Source organism: Parambassis ranga, chromosome 9 (genome assembly GCF_900634625.1).
Source record: "Parambassis ranga chromosome 9, fParRan2.1, whole genome shotgun sequence".
NCBI classification, from domain to species: domain Eukaryota; kingdom Metazoa; phylum Chordata; class Actinopteri; family Ambassidae; genus Parambassis; species Parambassis ranga.
The window spans coordinates 9,615,773-9,627,936 of record NC_041030.1 but is presented as its reverse complement, the minus strand read 5'-3'; the positions used below and the strand labels follow the sequence as shown (position 1 = coordinate 9,627,936).

The window sequence follows — 12,164 nt, the reverse complement described above, 5'->3', positions numbered from 1 at the left end:
TCACGCAGGCCGTCTGTAGGTACGTGCAGATAAATGTGAGAACTCTGCATAAGAAATGGGACATTTCACTTACATGTGTTGCTGTCATAGATTTTTGTTTGCACTCTATCAAGTTAAAGAAGGAAATTCTCATAAAACACTGCACAAAAGCAGCCAGGTGCGTGTTTATGTCTGGGTGTGTACTGTCTGCTGCCATCCAACACTGTGGCTCCATCACAACAGCGCTGTGGGCGATTAACACAGATCATTAGCAAGCTGAGCGGCCTGAGGAACAGGCTTTACTACCATAGGCCTGTTATGTAAGTGTTCCTTGATCAGTGGAGAGGCCACGTTTTTGAGAAATGGAAAACAGATCTAAGGAGAGAACGAAGGTCAGGGAAGGTGCTGAGGGATGGATGATGGACAACGAGAAGGGACATTTGGCATGAATGAAAAATAAATTGGCTGACGTGTATCTGCTTAGAGAGGAAAGTGGAAAACTGTAGTACACAGCGTGTGATGATGAGGAAGAAGACAAGCCCTCAATAAAAGTTGTGTTTTCATTCTAAAACGGATAATTGATGCAATCCTCTATTTCTTATCTTGATAATGTGCTCTGTGCAGTGTGCCAACAATATCCTGTCCTCATAAAAGCAAACAGATCTACTTCCTCCAATCCTAATTATCACCAGGCTTCACACAGCTGATTGCATGTGTGCGGACACGTGTGGGCCAGGGTCTACTTTTCCATAATACAGCACAGATATCCTGTGCCCTATATTTAGATAAGCATCAAGGTTGAATGAGGAAGCGGGGGAGGAATCAAATTGTAATGAAGCATGATTGCTTGTTCGCGGCTGTGGATGTTTTTCTGACTGTGACGCTACAATGAGGTAAAGGTTTATCAGCAGAGGGGCCCGCACAGGAGGAGATAATGAGGGGTGGTGCAGTTCTGATTTGATTATTGCCTTCTAATTTACCCTGATGTAGCACAGATGTATGAAGGAGGGTAGGAGGGAACACGGAGAGAACAAATACTGCGGCCTGTGGATTAAAATGACAAATTATTCGCAACATGAATGTGGTGTGGTAGTTTGGTTCTTTCAGACACTCTGCTGGAGACTAAAGGTTTGTTTCCACAGCGCTTGGTTACCAAAGAGTAATGTGAGCTCTGCTACACAAACACAGCCGTTCACAGCTGTAACATCTGCGGCTGTTTAATGGCGTTCAGTAATCAGCAGATGGGCGGTGTGCCACACATCAACAACAACACCAAGGTAAATATGGAAAATCCTCCTAATGGAAAATGCACAGCATGAAGAAAACAACTACTATACTGTGCAGGCACCTACCACCTCAAGCACCAAGGAAAGCATTAAAAATCTGAATCTAAGTGTTCTTGTGCAACTCTTTTTACAATAGAGCAGAATAATCCAAACTTTGTGCAGTGGCTCCGCAATACGTTAACACAGAGATGAACTGGCCTGCGTCTCTTCATGAATTAGGACCAGTCTCTAACTGCTGTTCAAGGTGTGCAGAGTGTTTGATGAGATGAACATTTACAGTCTCGTGTATCATGATCCCATTTGCTTTCACTAAACTTTCAGTCACCCACCCAATAGAAGTCCTACAATAACACAAAATGTCATCCTGATGCTCTTCAAAAATGCACGCTCTAATTACAACCATGCCTGGTTACGTGCTTTGTGAAAACCAGGTCAGATGAGTTTGTTTACTGCTAATCAATGTGCTCATATAAAGGCTCTCTACCTGTTCCACTCTGATGGGTCCCTGCTTATTCCTCCATACCCCAGAGGCTTCCTGAGCTTTGAGTCTAGATTGAAAATCAATTTCTATAGCTCTTTTGTAACCTCTTTTTTCCCTTCTATTTTGACTTGGAGAAGTTGTCTGCATCTTGTCGCCAGACTATGTCCTGTCTAGGAAATCTATTAGTCTGCCATGAAGTCCTTTTTTGCAGGATCTCTTGGTAAAAAGAACAGCTGAGTATCACAAAGCTGGCTGCTTGTTTATGTGCTGTTGTGTGCATGTGAGCATTGCATGCATGCCAGCATGTTTGTGTATAAAGGCAGACACAGGGGTATTGGGAGGCAGAGAACTGAGAGGCCTTAGAGTCCTGAACCTGATGCAAGAACAAATTAAAGGAGCTCCAAAGGGAATAAATGTAACAGAAGAAATATGAAGCTCATGTTCAATGTGTGTGTGACAATGTTACAGTACTGGCCAGCTCAAGAAACTGACCATATGATGTCACTGAGTGGGACGAATTCTATTGGAGCTCATAAACAAGTGCGAAGTGCGACATTGACCATTACTGTTGACATCACCTCTCCTCATTGGTCATTGTTCCAACAGGAAAAGTTTACTTTGGTGAAGCACTGTTGTCTTTGGCATGTAGATGCCAAATATCTCCACAGGTTACCACAGGCCTCTCATGGCACACTTTACAGGCAAAGGGCGTTGATCAGACGATGGCAGAAGAGACCACAGACATTTATAGTAGATAAGAAAGAAAGGAATCTATTGTGCTGAGTGTCACCTCACTGAGGAAGCAAGACTTGTAAACAAAAGCAAATCCTTGTGCTAGGAAGTTTCAATTTAAAAGTGAGTGATTTAAATGGGCTTAAAGTCCAATACTGATGGTTCAACGCCAAGAAAAACAGTCTTTGATGATAGAAGTGCAGCCAAAATCAAGACAGAGCATGCTTTGGAAGTTCTTTTTTTTAAATGTACATATTCTTGAAATCAAGTTTTAATTCCAACGTATTGTTGGTAACCGATGACCTTTTATATTCATTCATTGTTAACTAATCGTCAAATAACTATTCATGTTCATGTGTTGTATTTGCACAGGAATTCCTCTCTTAAAGGGGATTTGCTATCAGCCATTGAAAGCACACATGCTTGCTGGGTTGAGCCTATAATCACAAATGATTGTCCTGATGAGGTACATTTAGTGACAGAGTCTGTTGTGCTTCATTAACATCCTCTTCCTGTCTCCACGGATACAGAGTCGAATGAAAGAGAGGGTGCAGCAAAGTGAGTAGGACAAACACAGAGACATCAGAAAAACACAGATGGAGAGTGGAGAGAGAGAGAGGGAGAGAGAGAGAGAGAGAGATGGCAGACAGATGTGACACTGTGATAACCCTGCCTCTCTCTCTCTCCACTCCTAAGGCAATTCTTGTTCTGGCTTTCCAACACATCAAAGCTGGGCTTCAAAGTGAAATGAAGTTGCCTTCATCATCCCCTCCACCCTCCCATCACCCTGACCCCCAACAACCCCTATGCACTCATAAGTCTGTAAAACAGCAACACACACGTGCAGAAGCATACTAGTCAAGAAGCCTAAATGAATTGACTTTTAGTGCAGTGTATGAATGTATACTTCAAATCCTCATGTTTACAGTTTCATAACTGCTTGCTAAGATTTAAGGGGCGCTATCAGGAAGCTGAAAACTTAATAGGAGACCTTCAATCAGTTAAAAGTTGGTAACTTCCATCATATTTTAAGCTTGAGGGTGCACATCAAAACAATCCTTTAGTTTTCAGTTTTCTTAAGAGTGTAAGACAAGAACTCCGACTACAACACACACACATAACAAAAAATAATTTAGGAATGGAAGAGATGCAAGTCGATACAGTAAAAACCTTTGTATGCAAACAATTCAATTAAATACAAGTCCACAATCTTACCAGCAGGCAGTTGAAGATGACGTAGACGATGAGCATCCACAGGTACCTGTAGCCCATGTGGAGTCCTGCCCACAACCAGACCAGAGAGATGAGCAGGAACAAGTAGAGGACCAGCGGCACCTCTGGAGAACAAAAGAACAACATACAGCGTTAAGTTCAATTTATTCCATAATTTCAGGATTTTAAGGGTTAAAAAGCACAACATTGCAGTGAAAGTATAGGTGATGAATAGTAAAACACTGGTGTGACTTGTGCTAAAACACGGCCTGATAAGCCCAGGAGCAGGGCAGTAAAGAGAAAGGACGGAGATGCCATGGGAGCTGTTTAATGAGCCAACTGTTGGAGCTCCAACTCCAGACTGCTGCAGGACTTTTCTGCTCCAGCAGCCCTCTGAGTCTATGTGGACGAAGATTAAAGATTCAACCAGTGGAGTGTAGACACATAAGGATGACACACACACGCTTATGTATGTCTCAGAGCTACACTCTCCGCTCAGGGCTTCAAATGTTGAACATTCGTGGCTCCTCTAATGCAGTTAAGTGCACAAGAAGTGCTGATCAAAAAGCCAGTGTGCACATCAGAGGTGGTTGATGTTTGGCCTCATTAATATGTAGTGAATATTTTATAGGGGTGGGAAAAGTATGATGAAAAATGTCAGGACAGAGGTGAAATGTTGTCCCATAGAGGATCCATTGTTTTTATTATTTGTTTAGTTTTTACAACAAAGAAGCTAATGTGGATGATTGACACCCATTTCCAATGCGACAGCTCAACAGATCAAAACAGTTTCTAGGTGTCACAACAATGATGTCACATAAACGTCTTTTGGTTTTACACAACTTCTTAATTTAATCCTGATCCTAATCCTGACAACCACTACAAACACCAGGCTTGCTCTGATATTACCTAAAACAAAGGATCAAAGTGCATGCACATTAAATAAGGAGTGATTAATGTGCATTTGCAACCCCTTCAAGGAAGTAAAAAGATGTTATTTGGCACAAAATGTCTGTTCTAATGTGCACATCTGTGTATGTTAAGGTGTGGATGGGTGGTTATAAAGGCGACGAGAATCTGCAACAATGTGTTTCCATCAGTAATTCTGTGTGACTGAGAGCATGATGTCTTTATTCATTCTTATTCAAGCTTTATTTAGCTGTCTATAGAAAGGGATACATTTATTAAGGCAACATCAATGATGTAAAAATTCACAATCATACTGCTGAGTCACTCAAGTCTGTAGTCTGCTGGAAGGTGTTATGTAGGACACAGTGTGCAGTTCACTTCACAAGTAGGATGGAAACACAAGGCACAGGGCCCAGGTTTGCACAAAAAGCCCACACTTAGGTGCCACTTCCACAGCCCTGTCAGTTCCCCTCCACTCCAAGTTCTGCTCCTTATCTCACAGCAACTTTATTCTTTTCTTCATCCGATCACACTTTCTCTCATTTTCTTCCCCTCTGAGACTGACAGCATATCCTGTGAGTCTCCCAAAACTCCATTGTTTTCAGTGTTATTTTTTCAGAGTCTGAGTATGCTTCACACCCACAGTGGACATTCTGTATCTTTGCTCAGAGTCCATAAATCTGCTGGACCTCTTTTTTCTTTTCTATCCTCTAAAACTTGTCTCTCACAGCACAGATCTTGCACATCTGTCTCAGTCTCTTCCCTCCCTGGTTTGATTTTTCCAACCATGTAAGCACATTCCAGCGTGTGGATGGGGCAGAGCTCCCACAGTAAGAGCAGGTTCCCAGAGCCAAATGGAGACTGACTGTAAAATGCTGACTGACTGTTTGGCTTGAGACCACTGAGAAGAAAAAAAAAGAAGCAGATAGATTGCACATGTGCGTGTGTGTTTTGTTGTGTGTGAACATGCATGAATGCATATGAAAGCCTTTGCATAATCACACAACAGGTTCTTAGCTATTTGTTGCAGCGAGCCCCTATGACGTCATGGTGTCAGATGTGTGTATGTGGTGGAGCTAAGAGGTAAACACTTTAATTCCCAGTGGTGCGATTTCTGTCTCAAACAATCTCCAGCAGGAGTTAGCAAGCACCAAGCGGTGCGGTTCTTGGTGTGAGAAGACAAACTGAGAAGAGAGCGTGCAGGCTGGAGAAAAACAGCCAGGAAGAAACTGAAGCTGGTACTGACATTACTGTCACAGAGAGGTCAGCAGCTGTAACAACAACAAGCTGCAGTCAGCATGTGTTGAGTGCTGCTAGTTACAGAACGATGAACGAATTGAATGATATGTGTAAGAAATCCTTTTAAAAACCACTTTTCAAGACTTTTGTTAAGAAGGCTACAGCAAAACATAAACACGAGTCTGGCATCCAAGTAAAGCAATAGCACAGCTTCAAACTGAGTAATGCACTCCCACTTATTTACTCATTCCTACTCAAACATTGATCAAAGTACGATCAGGGAACTTGGTGCCATAAAAATGGAACAATAATAGTTATTCATTCAACCCTGCTGAATGTCTGCACAGTGGTGTATCAAAAGAACACCATGTCTTGCAAGTACACCTCAGTTGCTGCTGCAATAAGGGCTTACTGATGTGCTTCGGATAAGCCTCACAGACAGTTCAGTGGCAGCATTCCAATCGTCTTCAGGTATATTTCTGCAGGTTTGGGAGGAACGTGCACAAAGGCACACTGGCACACTCGCTCGATTTCACCGACGTCAGAGGTCCTGACATGTTTCACACAGTCCTGTGAGTTTTATATGCAGGCTTCACAGCCGTGCACACAGATTAGCCCTCAGCTTATCTCAGCGGTTGTTTGATGTTGTGAGATATAGTGACCTCAAAATTCACTGCCCAAATGGCAGCACACATCCCACAGGTTCAGAAACAATATTAACTGTATAATAGTGATGACGAGTTCATGTGTAATGCATGGGAATCTGTGAGCATATCTGATGATCAGGTCTGAAATAAAGATGTGTATCATCAGTGGTTTGTCAGCCTACTGCAGCAGAAACTGCTAAGAGTGCAGACAAATTGTAGATAAGTTCAGGGACTGATCAGAGGCGTGGATTGTGGTTTGAACAATAAAGAAACTCCCTGACAGCTGTTTTATTCTCCTTTGGACTTTGTACATGTTGAGTCTGAGCCAAAATAGATATATAACACAGTTACAAGAGCTGTGCACATATTCTGAAACAATAAATGAAATGAAAAAAATCCCCTGTGACCAAATGTTTTGTGTGCATGTGTTGATGTTTATATAAGTGCAGATTTACAGTATGTGAGGGCATTATTTTTCCAGATAAAACCCTGATTAAGTGTTGCATGACCTTTAATAAAGAATGTATCTATTTTCAACAAAAAACTGGACAAACAAATTCACACTTCATAGGTTGTCCACACACACTTTACTCAGACTTAACACTTTGTTTAGAGTGTGTTGGGCCTGCTCTTGTCCTGTTTTCTCAATCCCTCAAACCCCCTCATGTCCACTATCTGACTTTCACAGTGTCCCACATGTTAAAATGCTCAAGCAAACATCCCACAGATCGGCCTTTAGCCTCAACCTCTGGTCCCTGAACAAGAGTGAGAGTGCTTGCTCTCCTGCTAATGGTGCAAACCTACGTGCAGCTCAGCAAAGCCCTCTTCCTGTTACACAGCTACAGTGCTTTAAAGGCCACCCACAGCGTGTGAAGCAAACTCTGGCCAGCCAAAGGACTGGCACTAATTCAGGCTTTGCTTTGTCATCGGAGGGCCTTGACCGAGCAAAACAAGCTAAAGCCTGCCGATTCCCGCTGATGGCCGCTCATTGCAGCCATGATGACGAGGGACTAAAGTGGTAGGGCTTGGATCTTCATGTGTGGGCAAAAACGACTCACCACAATGAATAAATAGTCCTGATTCATGTTGGTAATAACTCTATGATTTCTGTGCAAACACCAGTGTTGTATAATGCACCTGTTTGAGGTTGTTTGCTCACTTCTCACCACAGTACACTGAGTGTATTTAGAGCTTTAAAAAACATTAATTGCAAAAACATTATGTATTAGGCGGAAAGGTTTACCAGTATAGAGACAAAGCGTATCTAAAGGGTTATTTATCCTTAACACCTTTTTAAACCTTGTTCAGTAACCAGGTCAAATGAGGCTGAACAAAATTGACGCTGTCAGCATTGGGTTGCTGTTGTGTTTCTGTTTCAAGGACAGCAGACACAGACAGAAATACCAACAAAATAGGGGCTGATTTTTTTTTTTATAGCCAAAAATAGGGGTGGAACGAATTTAGTTCTTGGAAACAGGAAACTTGTTTTTGTGGTGTTTGTGCATGTGCACAACAGAAACAAAAATAAACACAAATACTATCCCCCCGTGTGCATATCCGTTGAATATATATCATTTCTTGGTTACCTGTGCTGTTAGGCCGTCCACGGTAAATGTCATCATAGGCCTTCCACTGCTCTGTCACCTGGTAGGCGTGGATGAATACAACCAGGACTGCAACTAGACAGATGAGAGGCACCAGCACTGCAGTGCAAAGAGCTGCATATACGTTTGGGATAAAGCACCTAGAGGAAGGACAGAGAGAGATGTGAGTGATCGGGTTTGTCTCATTTGTTAATAAAAAAAGAAGAAATAAAAAGAAAGAGGTCAGAAAAAGGGAAAATAATACTAAAAAGCTTTGAGCTCAGGGGTAATCTCTGGAAAAACGGAAACATATTACATAGCTTTACTGCACTATATTTACTCCAGTTAGACTTTGTTTCTTCAGGTTTCACAAACAGGATCTGATCGCTGAGACCTCTGAGCCTGCCTAAGTCTCACAGGATTCTTGCTTAACAGCAGCAGCAAAATAGGTAACTCTTTAGAACACCCAGGTCACCCTGCAGCTACAGCAGAATAATAAGGCCACGGATGTTTAGAAGCGATTTTCTGTTAAAGATTTATAAAAAAGTATTTATCTTCTGCTTTCAATGGGATGTGGTTATGGAGACCCGATCAGCTGATCCGGCCTAACTAAGGGAAACCTTCTTTGGGAACTGAGTTAAAAAAAAATTAAAGGTCAAAAAAGATTTGTTGATAAAGTGGAAGTATTTATTGGAGCTATTACTTCAGCATCTTTCGTAACAGTTCTATGTGAATGCTTCCTCCATGTTTATCTTTTTTATAGAAAAGTGAATATTTTTCTGTGGGAAAATCAACAAACCCATATAAACTGTAACAGCAAAACACTCTTTTCACAAAACAAGCTCGGGCCTCGGTTCGGTGGGAGCATCAGCTTCAGATAGGACCTCTGTAAGTCAGAAAAATAACTGGATCTATGCTAGCCATAACACAACATGAGGTATGCCAAATAAAGCATTGCATCACTCTGTCCCAACCAAGACAGCCAGGCGATGAGAGCGTAAACACACTCCAATATGAAAGTCTCACAAACAAGAGAAATCCCAGGGATTCCTGGGGTGGCTGAACTTTACCCAGGGGCCTGATTCCCTGACTTCACGGTTTACAACAGAAAAAATATAGTTAGCAATGCCTTTTATGGGGGGATTTTCACAGAAATGTGACTGGGATTTTCTTTTTTATATATATATATATACACAGTATGCTGTGAAGTCATGGGGTCACTTAAAGACAAGTCGCTCTGGAATATAATGAATGTCCTGTCTAAAGGAAACATACATAGCAAACACATGGAAACACGTGGTGTTGGTCTGATTGAAAACATGCCTAAACTAATTATAAACAAGTCTGTCCAGATAACACACTTTGTCATTTTAGACTATAGTAAGTGCTTGTAAGACATATATCATGTGACTGTGGTCAAATTGTAATTACTTCAATTATTTTTTTGCACTTATTTGTGTATTTTTTCATCTTATAAATTCAAATTTAAGTTCTAAATTCATTGAAAGTTAATAAAAATTTAAATGAGCTGTAACCCATAAGGTAATATAAAAATGTGTTTAATGCTGTCAGTGTGTCACGCAAAAGATACCATTACTGTACAAATACAATATGTATGATAGAAAAATGCCTACTGACGCAAGTTCTGAGCTTGACACTTGTTTGTACGCAGGCAGGGTGAAACTGAGACGACTAGAGTGGGAGAAAACAAGAGGCCTGTTTCAGTGACGAGGAGAGAGAGAGGGAGGGAGGGAAAGAGAGAGGGAGGGAGAGAGAGGGGAATGAATTCAAAAGCTGCCTCTTTCCCTCAAGGAGGAAGGTGTGCTTCCTGAGAACCTGAATACTCCTCTGTGTCCTTAAATCCCTCATGTATATGCTTACTGTCTCTTGCCCACCCGCAGGAAAAACACATACATTCTTCATTCCAGGGATAACAGCCACGCCTAAGACTTTAGGCTAATTTCAGACATGAAAAATGCTGAAAAACAGACACAACTGTAGGTAAAAGTTACTGCAGGTGTTTACAAAATGAGCTCATCTGTATGTTCTATTTATAGACGCTAATATACAGTATGCTGTCTGTAAGGCTCCACCTCCTACCAAGGTGGAAACTCAAGTTTCTTAGTCAGGAGATGGATGCAAACATTGAAGCTCATTCATTAATGCATGTATTGGATTGGCCAGGGCACCTCCTGACATGATGTCACAGGTTCAAGGCGCTTTCTATTTGCTCGTTTCTGGTCTGAAGTGGAATTTCCCTCAGCTTTAAAAAGAAACTGGAGTGACTCATACCCACTTAAAGAAAACGCCCATGAATATTCTTATAAAAACAGATTGCGTTAATGTTGGGAATGTATTTACTGTATATGCACTCACACGTCTCCGTGTACCAGTCCGTAAACAGTGTGTATGGTCCACCCAAAGCCGCCGAGCAGTACGATGACCAGGACGATGATGACCAGAGCCGGAAGCCCCCAGGCTAGGAGGAAGTAGATCAGGTATCGACGCTCCGTATGCTCGTCATTCATCACCAATACTTGCCAGAAGTTCACCGCCTGAGGAAACACAGTTCAAGAAAACAATTTGTGTATAAGATAAAAAGCAATGTGTCAACACATTCAACCTTCAGGGCGTATTACATTTCTCCTACTGCCCAATAATGTTTTATTCAGAAAAGGCAACATGTCTGGGCTTCTTTTTCAGTTTTCCTTTGCTTGTGAGGACATTTGTCCTCTGTAGTCAGTGAAGTACTCAAACACACACACATCCACCCTTACATCACAACCAAAATAGCTCTGTTTGCTTTGTAATCTAGTAGGCTTTCATAGTCTCATCCATCTGACACACTAAACCGCGCATTGTTACACAAGCAGCTTTTCAGAATACCTGTTGACTTCCACACAGACACAATCCTAGTGTGAAGAAGAAAGAGACGTGGTTAATTTTACTTTTAAAACACATTAGCTCAACATTTTCCAATTCCCCTGTTGACTGTTTTTTTACTACATCAAACAGATGTTATTCAGAGTCTACAAAGATTAGGATGATTTGGGCATCATGGGTAAAGCAATTAAAGTTTATGCAACAGGCCAAGAGCTATAATGAATAACAGCTGATGCGGTTTCTATCCAACTGTTTGCAAACACTCACACAGGACATTTGCACTGAGGGCAATGTGACGCAACTAATGATAGGAGGTTAAAGGATGCCGACCTATCCCTCAGATAACTCTGCCACAATCGTTACTATAACCATATAGTTGTATAACAACAAACCTCTCTGCACAAGAGTGTGAGAAACGAGAAGGTTTCAGTTGTGTAACAACTTTACTGCACTATGCTGTCAAGAGGTGATGTCAGTAACATTCAAGACCTGCCGTTCCTTGGCTGTGAGCAGACTTGAGGTACAGTAAATGGATTATAACTTTGTGCTGAGCTGTTGCCTCTGCTGCGGCTGCATCCCGTTAATAGCACAGCCTGAAGCTTTGTGCTCTCAGGTTAAAAGGCAAGATGAAAGATCAGCATGTCTGCCGACTGCCTGGCCTGAGGTTTGGATGTCCTTTTATATAATTGCCATGTTGTATATTTTCTATACTTCTCTAGTCAGACAGTAATGTGGGGTGGGGATAGAGATATTTCAGTGTGTGCTCAAAGGTTTCAAAATATATCAGAATAAAAATACTCCACAGCAATTTGACTTTCTAGAGACAGTATCCAGATGCAAACTTGTCCTGCATGCTTGGTCCTACAGAACCATCTTGTTTTACATTCAACTTCACATATTCACTGAGAGGAGCAGAACTTCACCTCTCCTTAAATTCCATGAGAGTGGTGGATGCAGATCAAATGGAAGATACTGGCAGGTATTGTGTTTTCTCTTAGGTGCTGAATTAAACATAATTTTATGTAATAGATTGTCAGTAAGGTGAGAGTCTGCAGTCTGGATTAAATTATTGGCTGTTTTCTAGCATTATGTCAGTGCATGACTCCCAGACCAATTATTCAGCATGCACATCCACACACACACTATTGATTTCAGTCTTCCTGCTCTAAGATGTGTTGCTGGCGCCTACTCGTATCAACCACTTATCTGAAAG

The 12,164-nt window shown here is 41.6% G+C and overlaps 1 protein-coding gene across 1 annotated transcript in view; it reads right to left on the bottom strand.

Moving 5' to 3' along the window:
• adgrv1 (adhesion G protein-coupled receptor V1) overlaps positions 1 to 12,164 on the bottom strand; it is a 71,818-nt gene that overhangs the window by 5,166 nt on the left and 54,488 nt on the right. The window contains exons 89-91 of the mRNA XM_028413821.1: positions 10,445 to 10,623; positions 8,072 to 8,229; positions 3,694 to 3,815 (exon numbers count right to left, since the gene is read on the bottom strand). Of these exons, the coding sequence (XP_028269622.1) occupies positions 3,694 to 3,815; positions 8,072 to 8,229; positions 10,445 to 10,623 (459 nt within the window). The remainder of the gene's footprint in view (positions 1 to 3,693; positions 3,816 to 8,071; positions 8,230 to 10,444; positions 10,624 to 12,164) is intronic.